This window comes from Zalophus californianus, chromosome 3, assembly GCF_009762305.2.
Source record: "Zalophus californianus isolate mZalCal1 chromosome 3, mZalCal1.pri.v2, whole genome shotgun sequence".
Lineage (NCBI taxonomy): Eukaryota > Metazoa > Chordata > Mammalia > Carnivora > Otariidae > Zalophus > Zalophus californianus.
The window spans coordinates 52,509,426-52,527,857 of NC_045597.1; the positions used below are offsets into that span (position 1 = coordinate 52,509,426).

The window sequence follows — 18,432 nt, forward strand, 5'->3', positions numbered from 1 at the left end:
ATAATGGACATCACTCTGCTCCTGTGCAGAGGCTGTCTGCCCATAGCTACCTAATCCTGGAAGAGTTTAAAGGAACCAAAGGAATCATCACAGGAGCTAGGAATGGCCAAAGACCCTCTTCAGATTGTTAAATCTCTTAACAGTAGTCCATAGAGTATAAAATCAGGAATGTGGCAGCTTCTACCATCTTAAGGTCCAAGCTACTTCAGCTCTGAGTCCCCAGAAGCACTAATGAACTCTGTTAAAGAATACCTTTCCCTTTGCTGTCTTTTTTTTTTTTAAGATTTTATTTATTTATTTTTGAGAGAGAGAGACAGTGCACACAAGTGGGGAAAAGGGGCAGAGGGAGAAGCAGGCTTCCCGTTGAGCAGGGAGCCTAATGCGGGACTTCATCCCAGAACCCTGGGATCATGTCCTCTATCAAAGGCAGATGTTTAACCAACTGAGCCACCCAGGTGCCCTGTTGTCCTTTTTGACTATCTCTATGGTTTTGTCAAATGGCTTTCATTTCAAATACCTCAGAAAGCTCTGTTTCTACTATGAGACTGGCTTATAAATCACCAATAAAAGTTCTACACATTCAGAAAAGGTTTGGATCCTGAGTAGTTGTATTTTTTAACAGGGGAAAAATAGAAAAACAAAGCATTTCAGAATCATCAAATGCATCTAGACAATAAAGCTGAGAGGATGTATTTACTTTTTATTTCCAAGAATAAAATGTTTGCAAAATACACTATACATACAAATATTGTGAATTCCAAATCAAATCAAAACTATATCCTTCTTTCTTTTTTGACTTTGACATATTCCTCATAAAAGAATATAAATATATAACATCATCACTAATCTCATTAACCTCTAGCAAACTCCTCATTCTTGCCATGATCTTTGATGACCATAAAATCCTGAGGACTCTTAAAAGACTGCCCTAAGGACTTAAAGGTGGAAAATAAGTGGCCATAATTAATTTTCATAAGAAAATTATGAATAAAAAGATATAAAGTTTAACAGCACATACATGAAACATGGAGGAAGGAATAAAAAAAGGGTTTTTTTAAGAATGTATTTGAGCTTAAATGACCATCAACTTAACATAGACTGCTACATATTTAGGATGTTATAAATGAACCTATGGTAACCACAAACCCAAAACCATAATATATACAAAAAAAACCCAAAAAACAAAGATAAAGAAATCCAAACACCACACCATAGAAATTCATCAATCACAAAGAAAGAGTGCAAGGAACAGAGAACTATAAAAATGACCAGAAAACAATGAACAAAATGGCAATAGGTATATACCTATCAATAATTAAACATAAATGGCCTAAATGTGCCAATCAAAAGACACAGGGTAGCACAACAGATTAAAAAAAAAAAAAAAAAGACCTATATACTGCCTATAGGAAACTCACCGCAGACATGAAGAGACATGAAGACACATACAAAATGAAAGTGAAGGGATAGAAAAATATTTACCATGCAAATGGACATTAAAAAAAAAAAAAAAAAGGCCAGGGTAGCAATACTTGTATCAGACTAAACAGATTTTAAAACAAAGACTGTAACAAGAGATAAAGAAGGGCATTACAAAATGATAAAGGAATCACTCCAACAAAAGGATATAACAATTATAAATATCTCTGCACCCAACACTGGAGCACCTGAATACATCAAACAAATATTACTGAATACAAAGGGAGAAATTAATGGCAATACAATAATAGTAGGGGACTTTAACATCCAACTTACATCACTGGATGTAAGGAAAATCAATAAGGAAACAGTGTCTTTGAATGACACATTAGAGCAAATGAACTTAACAGATACAGAACATTCCATCCAAAAACAACAGACGACACATTCCTTTCAAGTAAACATGTGACATTCTCCAGAACAGATCACATGTTAGGGCCATAAAACAAGTCTCAATAAATGTAAGAAGACTGAAATCACACCATGCATCTTTTCTGACCACAGAGTTATGACACAAGAAATCAATCACAAGAAAAAAACTGGACAAAACACAAACATGTGGAGGCTAAACAATAACAAGCAATGGTCAGTGAAGAAATCAAAGAAGAAATAAAAAAACTACATGGAGACAAATGACCTACATACAAATGGTCCAAAATTGCTAAAACAGTTCTAAGAGGGAAATGTATAGCAATATGGACTTATCTCATAAGAAGCAAGAAAAAGCTCAAATAAACAATCTAACTTTACAGACCTAAATGAACTAGAAAAAGAACAAACAAACCCATGGTGAGTAGAAGGAAAGAGAAAATAAAGATCAGATCAGAAATAAATGACACAGAGGGCGCCTGGGTGGCTCAGTTGGTTGGGCAACTGCCTTCGGCTCAGGTCATGGTCCTGGAGTCCCGGGATCGAGTCCCACGTCGGGCTCCCTGCTCAGCGGGGAGTCTGCTTCTCCCTCTGACCTCCTCCCTCTCACGCTCTCTGTCTCTTTCAAATAAATAAATAAAATCTTTAAAAAAATTTGAAAAAAAGAAATAAATGACACAGAGACCAAAAATAAATAAATAAAAATAGAAAAAAAAAATCAATGAAACCAAGAGCTGGTTCTTTGAAAAGATAAACAAAATTGAAAAAAGAGAGAGAGAGAGAGAGAGAGAGAGAAAGGACCCAAATAAATAGAGAAGTAATAACTGACACCACAGAAATACAAAGGTTTATAGGAGAATACTATGAAAAATTATATGCCAACAAATTGGACAACCTAGAAGAAATGAATAAATTCCTAGAAACATACAATCCTCCAAAACTAAATCAGGAAGAAATAGAAAATCTGAACAAACCAATTACTAGTAACAAAATTGAATTGGTAATCAAAGAACTACCAAAAAATAATAATCCGGGACAAGATATATTCATAGGTGAATTCTACCAAACATTTAAAGAAAGAGTTAGTACCCATTCTTCTCAAACTATTCCAAAAACTGGAAGAGGAAGGAAAGCTTCTAAATACATTCTATGACACTAAAATTACCCTGATACCAAAACCAGACAAAGACACCACAAAAGGGAAAACTACAGGCCAATATCCAACAATACATTCAATGGATCACTCACCATGATCAAGTGGAATTTATTCCAGGGATGCAAGGATAATTTAATATTTGCAAATCAATCCACATGATACACTCCATTAACAAAATGAAGGATAAAAATCATGATCATCTCAACAGATGCAGAAAAAGCATTTGACAAAATTCAACATTTGTTCATGATAAAGACACTCAAAATAGTAGGTTTAGAGGGAATATACCTCAACATAATAAAGACCACATATGAAAAACATAGCAAACATCATCCTCAATGGTGAAAAACTGAGAGCTTTCCCTCTAAGATCCAGGAACAAGACAAGGATGCCCACCTCTCACCACTTTTATTCAACACAGTACTGGAAGTTGAAGCCATAGCACTCAGACAAGAAAAAGAAGGAAGAGGCATCCATATTGATAAAGATGTTAAACTGTCATTCTCTGCAGATGAAATGATACTACACATAAAAAACGCTAAAGATTCCACCAAAAAAACTATTAGAAGTGATAAATGAATTCAGTAAAGTTGCAGGATACAAAATGAACACCCAGAAATTAGCAGTAGCGAAGGGAAGATAGTCAATGACATGATAGCGTTGTTGGGTGACACAGGGTAGCTACATTTGGGGTGAACGTAGCATAACACAAAGAGAAGTCGAATCACTATGTTGTACACCTGAAACTATATCACATCGTGTCAACTATACTCAAATAAAAAATTTAAAAAGAAAAAAAAATTGCCCCAAGACCCCTAATCAAAATTACTGCAAAGTACATTTAAAACAAAAGTACTGACTGACAGAGATGATCACGTATAACAATGTGTTCTTACCAACAGTACCGGACTTCGTTACATAGTGTCCTTAAATTTGGAGCTATTCCACAGAGAATCCCCACATTTGCAAATCCTTCCCTCTTCAAGCTTACAGATTCCATGTTTTTAGATCACCAAGGATGGTAAATGAACTACCTCTCAGGCTAGAGTTCCTTATTTGGTAGGATTCCTTGGTCACTTGTTTTCTACCCTGGGCTAATGGATTTGGTTTTATCGTAATGTTTATTTTTGTACACACACCCAAAGGCTTCCTACTTTTTAGAAATCTAATAAATACTTAATGATAACTAAATTTGTTAAGATAACACAAAAGATTTTGTCTATTACTTAAGAAGTACATGGTTTCAATTAAATAAAGAGTCCAGTGCATAGTTCAAAAAAATTATAAAAGATTTGAATATCAAATTTGGATACTTTTTTGTAAAAAGCAAATATAAAACCTATGGCCTTTTAAATGGCAAGTTTGTGCAACATAAGCCTGTTCTTCTAAATGAACCTCTATAATTGCACAGTTAAACTTTAAGGTACACTTTGCATTTTTTACAATATATAAGTTGAAAAGATTATCAAGTTAAACCAGCCAATACCTTGCCTTTTCAATACATAACTTTGTGCTATGTCCTGTCATATACACACTCCAAGTAGTTCTAGTTGTGAACTTAATGTAAAATACTTCAAGTGTCATTACACTAAACTTTTGATTACATCTCTGTCAAAATGAGAACCTAAGATGTATTTTACAAAGTTGCAGTTATAAAAATAACACACTGTTGAGATGGATTTCTATCAGTTGAAGGCAACGATTAATTTTTTGAAATTCCTCCATTCCGTTATATTGTTTCTAAAAAGCTAGCAAGTAGAAAAACAGACCAATACTGAAAAACAAACTGATGTGACAACACTAGCATGCTAAAGCAAATCAAGCTAATGTGAAGGAAAGCATTCCAAATAAAAACAGATGGTAGTGTAGGGCCTCAACCCAGTTCCCTCTTATCTCAGAGTGAGCCTCATTGTCTGCTGCTTATTGTTTTTAAAGATGTACAATCTCGTGAGCAAAAAAAAAAAAAAAAAATGGCTTGACAATTAATAAGCTAGAAACTATTGTACAAGCTTTGGCTAATTTGAGGTATAAACTCTGGCACTTAACCTTTCTCATCCTTAATTTTGAAAGTCAGGAAATTCCACTTTACTGGCATATTTTAGAGAAACTAGTTGGTTAACTTTTGGTAAATCACTTTGATCACTTCAAAGAGGCTACAGAAATAGATTATTAAATCATCATGAAACTTTATTTTGGAAAAACATAGAAATACATAGAAAATTATAATTCTAGAACTGAAATGAGTCTGTCTCAAAATAGAGTCTCCTGCTTTATTCTCTAAGAACTTGTTCTCAGAAATCAGGAGTTGATCTAAATAATTCTCTCACTTTTTCTACATTACAGAACGCTATAAATAGAAAAGCTCTTAAATGTTTTTATGGGGAGAATGAGAACAATGTCTGAATAATCACACCTATCCCTGACATACATTAAAAATAAAAGTCATTCCACTTAAAATATTTTTAGATTTCCCAAGCCTCTAAGATGGTGCATATTTCCTTGAATATCGTCTTCATGCCAAGCACTGTGCTGTGGTCTAGCCCACCGGTTCTCAATTCTGTTGGGCCTAATACCCCTATTTTATAAACAATACCTTCAAACATTTGCTTTATAAACTTGAAAAAATCCACAGGTAATAAATTGCACCCACACACGTAATTTCAAATAAAAATAGACGATAATGCCTAAACTTTAGTACAAGGAAAATAACTTGTTATAAAATACTGCATAACTTCAACAAAAATATGGTCACAACTACACCAAAAAATATAATGATGAAGTCAAGTGCTTGCAGTTACAGAGAGAATCACTATGGATATGAAAACTGTATCAGCTGACGCAGGTGTGCTATATTTGTAACTCAAATACCATGAATGGCAATACTTTTAGTGATGTGATCTTCTAAAATGGTCAGGGGAGTAGGCAGAATAATACCCCTACACAAAGATGTCAGAGAGTCTGTGAATATGTTACTCTGAATGACAAAAGAAACTTTGCAGATGTGACTAAATGAAGGACCTTAAGAAGTGGAGATTATTCTGGATTACCCATGTGGGCCCAATCTTATGACATGAGTCCATAAAGCTGCAGGACGTTTCCCAGCTGTGGTCAGAGAGAGAGAGAGGGCAGTACGAGAAGGACTCAGTCCTCTGTTGCTGGCTCTGAAACAGAAGGCATAGCGCCTTCATGTGTGAGGACTGTAGAGAGAACAATCTAGAAGCTGAAAAAGGCATGGGTGAATTCCTTCATAACCTGGGTGTAAGGACTCAAAACCTAGATGTAATAAAACAAAATATTAATAAATCTAACTATAAAAAAACTTTTTTTAATTTTATGAAGCAAAAAAAAATTTATGCCTAGATAAAGCCAAAGGACAACTGACACTAATAGAAAATACATGTAGCACATATCACAGACAAAAAGCAAAATGGCTAATACATTAAGAACTCAAAAACGGAAGGGAAAAAGGCCAAACACTCAATAGAAAGATGGGCCAAAAAAAACCAATAGGTAATTTAGTAAGAAAAGACATGATATAATGTCCCTTAAAATTAGAAACGATTTCACAAACGTCTGGGTGGCTCAGTCGGTTAAGCATCTGCCTTTGGCTCAGGTCGTGAACCCAGGGTCCTGGGATTGAGTTCCACATCGGGCTCCCTGCTCAGTGGGGAGCCTGCTTCTCCCTCTGCCTGCCGCTCCCCCTGCTTTGCGCTCTTATGCGCTCTCTCTCTCTCTGATAAATAAATAAAATCTTTAAAAAAAAATGGAAAGAAATGATTTTCAATTCCCTCCTAATATAAGAAATGCAAATTAAAACTACTCCTTAGATACCATTTTGAAGTATCAAACTGGCAACCATTAAGAAGCTTGGTAGCCCTGTCTGTCGGTATTGTTGATGGGAAAGCAAAATGGTATCATGATTACAGAGGAAATTTGGCAATTCCTGACAAAACTACCCATGCATTTATCTATCAACCTCACAATCCCACTTGTAGGAAATTAATCCTGAAGATACACTTCTAACAATATAAAAACACATATGCACAAGGTTATTCACTGCAACTTCATGTGTAATTATAAAATATTGAGAATAAAACCAATTATCCATATATAGGAGACTGGTTAGATAAACTCTGGTCTGTCCATATGAGAGAATAACATACAAAGACAATGGGAAGAATGAGAAAGATCGTTACGAAAAGGTAAGTGCCCTTAGTTTACACTTCCTATTAAAAAATTCACAGAGGATATAGAATTTGCAAGTTTTACTTTTTCATCTTGACATCTGCTATGTGCGCATGAAGGGAATAGATTGTTGAACAGCACATTGTCCTTGCCCCCAAGGAGTTTGCAAACGATGAGAGAGACAAATAGCTAAATTCCATCAATTCCAAGATACACACTTTTTACATTTTAATATCCCTGGAATCAGGATGCACCTTTAAAGGACAGAATTTTACAACAGCTGCTGGCCAGCTAATTATTCTCTGCCCATGTCTGAACTTAGTTTTGTACATCTGTCTATGGCAAAAAGGGGCAACTATAATCCATTCATGTTTTGGTCAACAAATTAAAGACCACTTGGGAAAAGAATATGAGTCATAGCTATTGCCTTAAAACATTTCAGTCAACCCCTTCTGTTAAAATTAAGTAGCAAAACCCAAATGGCTATCAGTAGCTTGGAAGAATATCCTGGAAATAATGGAAGAGCACTCTGTTCTTGACAAAGCACAGAGGATGCGGAGAATATTATGTGAAACAACATAAACATCTACACCTGAACCAAAAAGTGCCTTAGAAGAGTCGGACTGAAGGTGAAGAAGTTTTAAAAATGTTTCCACCATTTACCGCATTTATATTTTCTTTTTTCTGCATACACAAGAGATATATGATCTAAATTAAGTCTAAAAGAGTTCTTTCATTAAGAATAAAATAAAAATGCTAAGCGATAAAGTCATGTCCTAATTTTATTTGCTGCACGACTTTCTTAGTGGAACACAAAATAATGGTGTGTCTCACAACTGATGGCAGATTGGCCTGAATGAAATATAGTATTATTCCAGTACAGAATCATAATTTTTTTGAAAAGAATTTATTTATTTGACAGAGAGAGACACAGCGACAGAGGAAACACAAGAAGGGGGAGTGGGAGAGAGAGAAGCAAGCTCCCCGCTGAGCCAGGAGCCTGATGAGGGACTCAATCCCAGGACCCTAGGATCATGACCTGAGCCGAAGCAGATGCTTAACAACTGAGCCACCCAGGCGCCCCCGGAACCATAGATTTAAGAGCCAGTGAAACACACAGGGAGTACATATAAATCGAACTGGGGACCTATCAGAAAATGCAGAGATAGCAGCAGTGGGGCTAAATTGTGAAGAGTAAGCAAACTGGTCCACTGGAGAAGGAGGTTCATACAGCATGAGGAGGCAAGAAAGTATGGCTGCCTCACACAACAAGTCATGCTGAGGAGACCACAAACCATTCTTTATGGCTGGAGTTAAAAGGTGAATGTTAGCTGCACAGGTTGAACCCTCAAACCTGGCTAAGGGAGGTTTGGAGGGCCAAAAAAAAAAAGCAGTATGCTAAGCAACAGAATTTGAAATTATCTTCCAAACTATTAGAAGTGATTCAATGGCTTAAAGCAGGGGGAAAATTAGAAAGAACAAAATTCAGTGTTGGAAGTATGGACTGGGAAAAATCCAGGCTGGAAACAGGTAGAAAGCCTAGAAAATGAGTGTTGATAATCGAGGTGAGAAGGGCTGAGCCCCAAAAGTAAAGCCACTGTAGCAGGAACACACACAAGTACTGACACAAACACCAATAAAAATGTGAGAAGGTTCTCAGCAATTAAAAAGAACAAACTACTGGGGCACCTGGGTGGCTCAGATGGTTAAGCGTCTGCCTTCGGCTCAGGGCATGATCCCAGGGTCCTGGGATTGAGTCCCGCATCGGGCTCCCTGCTAGGCAGGGAGCCTGCTTCTCCCTCTGCCTCTGCCTCTCTCTCTCTCTCTCTGATGCTCATGAATAAATAAATAAAACATTTAAAAAAAAAAAGAACAAACTACTGAAAGATGCAACAGTGTGGATGAATCTCAAATGCATTATGTAAGTGAAAGAAACCAGACTCAAAAGGCTGTTTAAATCCATTTTTATGCCATTCTAGAAAAGGCAAATAGGGAGAGAAAACAGATCAGTGGTTACCCGTGTCAGGGAGGGAGTGACTACAAAGAAGCACAAGGGAATTTTTTAAGCTGATGGAAATGTCCCATTATCTCAATTGTGATAGTGGTTATATAACCAAATTTGTTTGTCAAAATGAACTGATTTTACTACATGTGAATTGCACCCCAATTTAAAAAAAAAAAAAAACCAAAGGGGCACCTGGGTGGCTCAGTAGTAAGCATCCACCTTCGGCTCAGGTCATGATCTCAGGGTCCCAGTTCGTGCCCCATGTCTGGCTCCCTGCTCGGCAGGATGTCTGCTTGTCTCTCTCCCCGTCCCCCTACTCATGCTCTCTCTCTCAAATAAATAAATAAATATTTAATTTAATTTAAAAAAAAACCAAAAAACACCAAAACTGTGATAAGGCGGAGCACAGACACATTCATTCACAGATAGCCCATGGCTGTTTCTCTACTCCAAGAGCAGGGTTGAGTTGTTTCAATGGGGTCCACCTGGTCCAAAAAGACCAAGATATTTATGATCCAATCCTTTTAAGAAAGAGTTTATCAACCCCATTATAGAGTAATATCACCCATTTGTTTGGTTCTCCTTTAAAAAAGCCCTTAATTGCCCATAAAAGGAATAGGAAGACAGTAACAGAATGTGCATAAACACTCTGTTCAGCCTAACTAGAGGATAGAAATGAGTTGTTTTCTAAATACATCCTGAATTAAATCTCCAAAAGAAGAGAGTATATATTCAGTTCTAAATAACAGCCACAGATTGTTTTTAGAACATTTCTAAAAACCCTCCCATTATATTACCACATCTTCTGATTCAACCTATTGTTTAAATTATATGTTTGATGGTTATTTTTTCTTGTTAAAATGGCAAGAGACTTTTTATTGAAGTAATTAGTAGCTTTTTATTGAAGTAATTACTAGCACTCTAAAACCGCTTCTTTACATAACTTCTACATGAAACACCAGCTTTCCCGTGTATTCGAGGTGTGAAGTGTGCATTCAAATAATTAGAGACGTGATCACTCCATTTCTTTGAAGCTGCAAAATATGGATAATAAAGCTTGCGGCATTTTTACATAAAAATAAAGCATAAGCACTATGTGAAAATCTTAAAAATGTGGTAAGGAAAGAAATTATACCAGCTGCCTAAAAACAATTTTGATATATATGAGTTGTTTTCATTATTCATTTTTAAAACAAAGAAGTGTGATAAAATGTTAATATGCATAGGCAATAATCACAATGGTGACTTTAAAATTAGTTGAGCATAAACTTGAGTCGCCTTTTCCAATAATGGTGATATATTACAGAGAGTCATCTATACTCTGTTGTTTCCAATAAAGTATATTTGTGAAGCAACTTGTTAAAGTTGTAGTTTGTGGCTTTACAATTTGATTTGTAAAATTCCTGTGTGTGTGATTGCCACCTGCTTATTAGTACCCTGATGAAATTTACTGAGGTAACTATTCCATACAATGTATAATATTTATAATTTTGTAATTATAAATAACATAATGTACTATAACTTATCTATGAAATTATGACAAACAACATTATAGTTATTGGTCCTCGTAGCATGACTCTAGCATTATAGGCAAGAAATATGGAATCATATTGAATAAAAACGTCCCTTCAAATCAGAAGGGAAATTTTATTCTGCTAATCTTTAAATGTTTATATGCACTTAAATTTTATACTTTGATGGACTGCAATAATTTTTAAAGCACATTCTGTACAAAGGAGGTAGGACACAAAGCAACGTCATTAACAAGGAGAATCTGGAAAAGACATGAGATAGGAGCCTTAGTAATCCTGGGAGTTGAAAAGGATTGCTCAAGTCAACCATTTTAAAGTTCTTATGTGATGTTGACATATACTGTTCTTTAAAAATAAGTTTTATAATAGGAGAAATTTGAAGGAGCTGAGGTAAGTAAATTCTTTGATACCCTTATGAAGGTTAGTCTCTGTGGAAAAAGAAAAAATACAAAGAAGACAGGAAGGATGACAGATGGTAGCAAAATAAGAAATCAAGAAAACAAGATGAGCTACACAGAATCATGTAGAAAGTCAGCCTCCAAGGTTGAATATTAACCATTTAAGTGAATATAGCTATCTTAAAATCTTGAGAGAAAAGTACAAAGTCAAGGCAAAGACAAGAAGTGAGTAAATAAATCCAAGACATAGAGCAGTAAAAACAAAGGAGAGAATGAAAGAAGGATACTTTCCACTGTATTTGGATAAACAGGAAGAAGTAGATTGTAGATTAGATGGAAGATAGAAAAAAGGATTTGGTTTGAGTTCAGCTATAGGAAGAAAAACTTACCTAAAAATTAAAAATGACTCTAAGATTTCAAAATGTTTTAGATAGTGATTATTTGCATTAAAAGTCCCATGAACTTATTTGTTCTTAAAATTCTTATTGGAGTTGACTTGGCCTTTATCCAACTAGTACTTTAACAAAACAAAGATATCTCAGATCTGATGCTGTTTATGATGGTGCGGAAAGAAATCTGGAAACATGCCCTTATCTGGTTGTGAAGGAAAAGAATAATAACTTGGATTTCTTCAATACTATGAAATCACTGGCTTCAACACTAAAAAAAGAATAACCAGTTAAAAGAATCTGACCTAACACTTGAGCCAAGTGATTTAAGATTTTTACAACCTATTAAACTTACTTTATGTACTGCCACAAATTTGTGTTAAGGCTCTGTTTTTCTTTTTCTTCATATGAAATCCAGTTCTAAAAATAGTCAAGTCTAAATATAAACCAAAACCCACAGATTAAGTGTAGCTTTATACATGTACAAATAACAGGGAAATCTCCACATCTTCTAGGAAAAGAGATGTTGGGTTACTTATTCCCACTAAATTCTCTATGTTGGCTCAAACTTCCAGAAATTTTTCAATATGTACTATATTATTATAAAATCCAAACCCATCTTTAATTCTATTAAATTCGTTCCTCTGTCCCACTGAGATCAAAGAGCTCTACTAATAAATAAGAAAATGTGAACAAAAAGAGTCTTATACTATCATGAAAACCAACTGATTAACAGTTTACAAAACTGCAAATGACAATACAGTGCCTAATTTATGCTTTGATCCAGTTCATGGAAAGAAGCTATATGGAGAGAGATGGAAACAAACCTCACCTACATTTTTATATTTCTTTAACCTTTTCTGAAGTCTATGCTTTCAGAAACCACTTTTCTTCTAGATATTTCTGTGAAGACTAATGAGCAGAAAGGCAAAATTGGAAAAGGGGTTTCCAGAATATGTGATTAATTTGCATAATTCTCTGTGCCAGCTTTCCCAATCCTTAATGGTAGAATTTTCCTACCTTTGTTTAACCATCAATCAACAAACTGAACAAGAAAGTAAAAAAAACCCATTAAAATTGTATTTTTATTAGTTTGCTGTCACTCTCCAAAAATATATAAGAAATCGGTTCTTTAACTCTTCCACATATAAAGAAAACATTCTCAATGGCAGGATACTTTGGGTAAGTTTTCAGCAGAGTTGAGATCTGAATTGATGAATACATACATACTCTCTTGCTTGGTTTTTCTTTAAATGAAAAGCAGAATGAGGTGACCATAATTTTCACAGCTCAAGCATATAATCTTAGGATAATTAACCACTACCAAATCACCATAAACTGACTACAGAAACCTAATACAGAAACAGTATTATCCGGAAAAATTTATAAGGCTAAATTATTTTCATCTTTCATTAGAATGGGAGCTTTTATTTTAATGTGAAGAAAATAATCATGTGTCTAATTTCAGAAATATTACTAATAAGTTAGGTTGGAGTCAGGGGCACCCAGGTGGCTCAGTTGTTGAGCGTCTGCCTTCAGCTCAGGTCATGATCCCAGGGTCCTGGGATTGAGGGTCCTGGGATAGGGCCCCGCATCAGGCTCCCTGCTCAGCAGGAGGCCTGCTTCTCACTCTCCCACTCCCCCTGCTTGTGTTCCCTCTCTTGCTGTCTCTGTCTGTCAAATAACTAAATAAATTCTTTAAAAAAAATTAATTTAGGTTGGAGTCAGAGAGAAAAGAAATATTATCCTCAAAAGGTCTTCTCCATATGATTTCAAAGCAATGGCACCCGGGAAATAAATTATGCTTGTATTTATCCTTGACCTATAAGTGAGATATAAAATATTAGAGTAAAATTTAACTAACTTGACAAATATATTAATGATTGGGGCCCAACCCCCCAATTATGTGGTAGAAAAGTATTTGCATTGGAAATTAGAAAGGTGATAGTTAACGGGTTGGTGAGATGATAAAATGCCATCCTCAGATCACTTCTAACGTGAGCTATGTAAGGGTAGAGACACATGAACTAGCATACTGAGCCAACCATCTGCCTTCTGATCTCTGCAAAGACATCAAGAGGAGTGATTTCATAAGATGGCAGGGTATTCCTCATGGCATCTTCCATATATTAAAGTTTAAGATAACCCCTTCCCCCAATTCCCTTAATTCTCTTTAAAAAACCAGTAGGTCTACAATCAATTTATAAAAACTCATTTCAAAATATATTTTCAGTGGGTTCCAAGACTTGCCACCTCCTGTATAGTGTAGAAATTTATCCTCTTTTCTCTACATGTTTATATCTAAAGACCAAGGATGTCACTACTATTTTAATCTTGTCACCTTTATTTTCTCCATGATTTCATAAACTTGGATCATATGCTTCTTCCTAGATTTTATTTAAACTCTGGCCAATTCAACCAATAGGCACAAAGTAACCTAGAACAGCACTGAAAGGAATCTTCTCAATACTCTCAAGTATGAGCTGCCAACATTTTCTATAACCCAAAGTCACAATAATAACTGGTTTAAATGTCATTTTTCAAAAATAAAAACATTCTTAATGTTAAATTTATTTAGTGTCAGTAACAATAAGAAGGTTTAACTAAAGAATAAACTAAAAATGCAAAATTCAACCTAAAATTATAAGTAAGTAGTATCACATCCACTTCAAAATTGTTCAAAGGATCCGCTATGAGTAAAAAGATATAACCACCCAAAGACTAACATACAGAATCAATAAATTAGCAGGATAAAAATGTCTTAGGAGGTATCATTACAAACAAATACATGAGAGAAAATTTTACTCTGTAAAAATACCAGCTGTAAGTTTGCTTTTTTTCATACTATATACAACATGTACATTCATAAAAATTATCTATTCAAAAATATTTAGGAATAAACTTAACCAAGAAGATAAAAGACTCGTAGACTGAAAACTATAAAACACTGCTGAAAGAAATTAAAGAAGACAAATATCTGAGAAGATATTCATGTTCACAGATTGAAAGACTCAATATTAAGATGACAATATTATCCAAAGCGACCTATAGATTCAGTGCAATCTCTATCAAAATCTCAACAGCATTTTTTTTTCATAAATAGAAAAACTTATCCTAAGATTCAAATGGAAACTCAAGGGACCCTGAATATCCAAAACAATCCTGGAAAAGAAAACAAAGTTGGAGGTCTCACACTGCCCGACTTTAAAACTTACCACAAAGCTACAGCGATCAAAACAGGGTGGTATTGACATAAGGACAGACAAAAAGACCAAGGGAATAGAAGAGAGAACCCAGAAATAAACTCTCACCTATATGGTCAACTGATTTTTGACAAGGATGCTAAGACTACCCCCATGAGGAAAAGACTGTCTTTTCAACAAATCGTGCTGGGAAAACTGGACATTCACATGCAAATGATCTGAAGTTTGACCCTTACTTTTCACTGTATACAAAAATTAATTCGAAATGGATCAAGGAGTCAAAGACCTAAATGTGAGACCTAAAACTATAACATTCTTAGAAGAAAACATAGGGAAGATTCATGATGTTGGACTTGGCAATGATTTATTGTATATAACACCAAAAACATAGGCAACAATAACAAAAAGATAAATTAGTCTCTGGCAAAATTAAAAACTTCTGTGTATCAATGGACAGTATGAAGAAAGTGAAAAGACACCTACAAGAATGGGAGAAAATATTTGCAAATCATGACTGAAAATGGGTTATTATCCAGAGTATTTAAAGAACTCCTACAACTCAGCAATAAAAAGACAACCCAATTGAAACCCAGGCAAGGAACTTGAACAGGCATTTCTCCAAATAAGACATACAAATGGCCAATAAGCACAAAAAAAGATGCCTAATCTCATTAGTCATTAGGGAAATGCAAATCAAAACTACAAGGAGTTACCACTTCACACACTGCTGGTGGGAATGTAAAATTAGGTGCCGCTGCTATGGAAAACAGTTTAATAGCGCCTCAAAAAGTTAAACATAGAATTACAATATGGTTCAAGCAATGTCACTTCTAGGTATATACGTAAAAGAACTAAAAGTAGGGACTCAAATAGGTACTTACACACCAATGTTTATAGTAGCATTATTCACAATAATCAAAAGGTGGAAACAACCAGAGCATTCATCAACATTTGAATAAACAAAAAGTTGTAAATCCATACAACAGAATATTATTAAGCCATCAAAGGAAATGAAATTCTGATTTACGCTATAACATGAATGAACCTTGAAAACATCCATACTAAGTAAAACAGAGACAAAATGACAAAAAGTGTATGATTCTATTTAAAAGAGGTACCTAGAATAGGCAAATTCATAGGGACTGAAAGTAATATAGAGGTTACCAGAGTCTGGGGTTGGGGGAATGGGAAGTTACTGTTTAATGAATATAGAGTTTCTACTTGGAATAAAATATTTCTGGAAATAAGTCAGACAAAGAAAGACAAATACCATATGATTTCACTTACATGTGGAATCTAAAAAACAAAGTGAATAAACAAACAAAAAGCAGAAAGAGACCTGTAAATACAGAGAACAAACTGGTGGTTGCCAGAGGGGAGGGGATGGGGGGATGGACAAAATGGGTGAAAGGGAGAGGGAGATACAGGAAAGAAAAAAAAGTTCTGAAAATAAGACAGTGGTGATGGTTACACAACACCTAATTCCAGGGAACTGTATATTTAAAAATGATTAAAATGGTAAATTTTACGTATATTTTTCCACAATAAAAAAAAAAAAGTCTATTCAATGAATACCTAATTATCTCCCATTGCTGCTGAAACCCATTTGGTTTACATTTCCAAATTACTACTAAATGTGTTCTGTGTATGTGTGCACATGCAGGTAAATTGGATCTCTCTTGAAAAGCAGACCCTGATATGTTGTGCACATGAGATATCCTAGAATACACTTTCAAAAGTTCCAAATAATTATCACTGTACTCCAATTTGATTGTTGTTATTTACATACATCAAAATTAACAGGTCATAACTCAAGGAAGAATATTCATAAATTCTACTGATGGTACAAATACATATGTTTATAGTCCAAGTACTAAAACCGAATGTCATACCTGATAGAGCATGATGGGTTCTATGTTGTATCCTAAGTTATCTGCAAAGTTCTTAACAATGACTGTTTTTCCACAACCCTACAAATGGAAACACAATCATTCAAGGGATAAGTCGAAATAACCAAAAGCCAGGAAACAGAAATCTGCAGTGAAACTGCAATTCTTACTTTTCCTCCAATTAAACATATGTCCTTAACCATGTGAGACTGCATCATCTCAGCCAGTAGTTGTTTATGGCTTAAAGTTTGTATAAAATGGTCTGATGCACAAGGTTGATTTACTGGCCTGGTCCCAGCTGGCACCTATAATTAAAGAGAAGTAAATATAATATGCATATGTTTTTCTCAAAACATTAGTAAAAGGAAGCACATAACTGCCATTTAGAAGTCCCTAATAATTCCTTACTCAATTCAATTCTATACTGTTTTTGATATTTCAATAGAGCAACAACTATTTTCTCATTCACAGATCTGATCATTACCATCAGCCCTCCAAATCAATCATCCCTCTAAAATGAAAGCTCGGTACTGTCAGACATTTTCATAAGAATCATGTCATTTTCAGGCTATTTTTAACTTATAATAACAATGTCACTACTTGAGAATGAAGGTTTTTATCCAAATTCCAGTGCTAAGTACAGAATTTAGAGTCAGTCTACTAGGACTCTCCAAAGTCACCGATGACCTCCTGATTTCTAAAATCCACATGCTACAAATTCTTTTCCACTCTTAGTTTACCACTCAGAAACATCTGTTCTTAAAATCTTTCTTCCCATCCCTCACACCTACTTCTTTTATTTCCTATCTCCTCCTTATCAGTCTCCTGGGGACCCTACTAGGAGAAGATTTCCACGTTCTGCTGAGGACTCAGTATTTAATCATACTGTACACAACATGAACCCTGCAGATTTATAAGTTTGGAAATGAGAAGATCAGATTTGAGTTTAGGAAAGATCATCCTGGTGGTAACATAACAGGCTGACCGGAAGGGACTGGAGGCAATGAGGTCAGAAAGCCATTACCAAAGGGAAGCAAATAATGAAAGTTTGCTCATACCTCATGCCTCTGGACATACTGTTTAAACTGCCTAAAGTGTCCTATCACCTTTCCATTCTTGAGCCACTAGAAAACTCCTGTGCCATCCTATAAGACTTAGGTCACTCTATATCCCCACAGCCTTCCAATGCAGTCCTTACTCCTCTGTCTCTATTTAGACCATCAGCCTAGTGAGGTCATTCATCTGAAGGAGACAGAAGAGTGTAATGAAAAGTGATCCTGTCTAGAAGTCTCATCTGTGACATTTCTTAGCTGGTGACCACGGGTGAATCGATTACCCTCTTTACATCTCAGCTTTCGAATCTATAAGATGGACCTAATAAAACTTGCCTCCAGGGTTATTGGGGGATTTGGTGGCATAATATATGCAAAGAGACAAATATAGTGACTAATACAGAGTGGGCACTAATAATTTTTAATACAGAGCCTGGCTTATGGTAGACATAATCAATGTTCAGTCTGATGAATGAATAAATACAGCAATATTAATAAGTATTAATACCACATTAAAGCACATAAAAAGCTTCTAATTAAAATGTGCTCTAGCACATAAGAAGGCAAGCGTTTTTCTTTCCTACATTCACCTACAATCCATTTAAGTCTGTGTTTTTCAAGCTGTGTTTCCTAGGGACAGTTTCTCATCACCTCTTGGGGCTCTCAGGGCCCTCAAAGGGTTACAAGAGAGGGAGGCAGAGCGAGCAGATGGAGCTCTGTGACCACATATCCTTCCCTTTTTTTTTTTTTCAAGATTTTATTTATTTATTTGACA

General features: G+C 35.2%; 1 protein-coding gene across 6 annotated transcripts in view; it reads right to left on the reverse strand.

Moving 5' to 3' along the window:
* The window catches only part of VWA8 (von Willebrand factor A domain containing 8), a 342,103-nt gene that overhangs the window by 247,733 nt on the left and 75,938 nt on the right, over window positions 1-18,432 (reverse strand). For all 6 annotated transcript variants that reach the window (XR_003519024.2, XR_003519025.2, XM_027588721.2 and 3 more), the window contains 2 exons: window positions 16,776-16,910; window positions 16,609-16,686 (listed from right to left, as the gene is read on the reverse strand). Coding sequence is in view for 4 of the 6 variants with exons in the window: in XM_027588721.2 (XP_027444522.1) it covers window positions 16,609-16,686; window positions 16,776-16,910 (213 nt within the window). In the remaining 2 variants the exon portion in view is untranslated. The remainder of the gene's footprint in view (window positions 1-16,608; window positions 16,687-16,775; window positions 16,911-18,432) is intronic.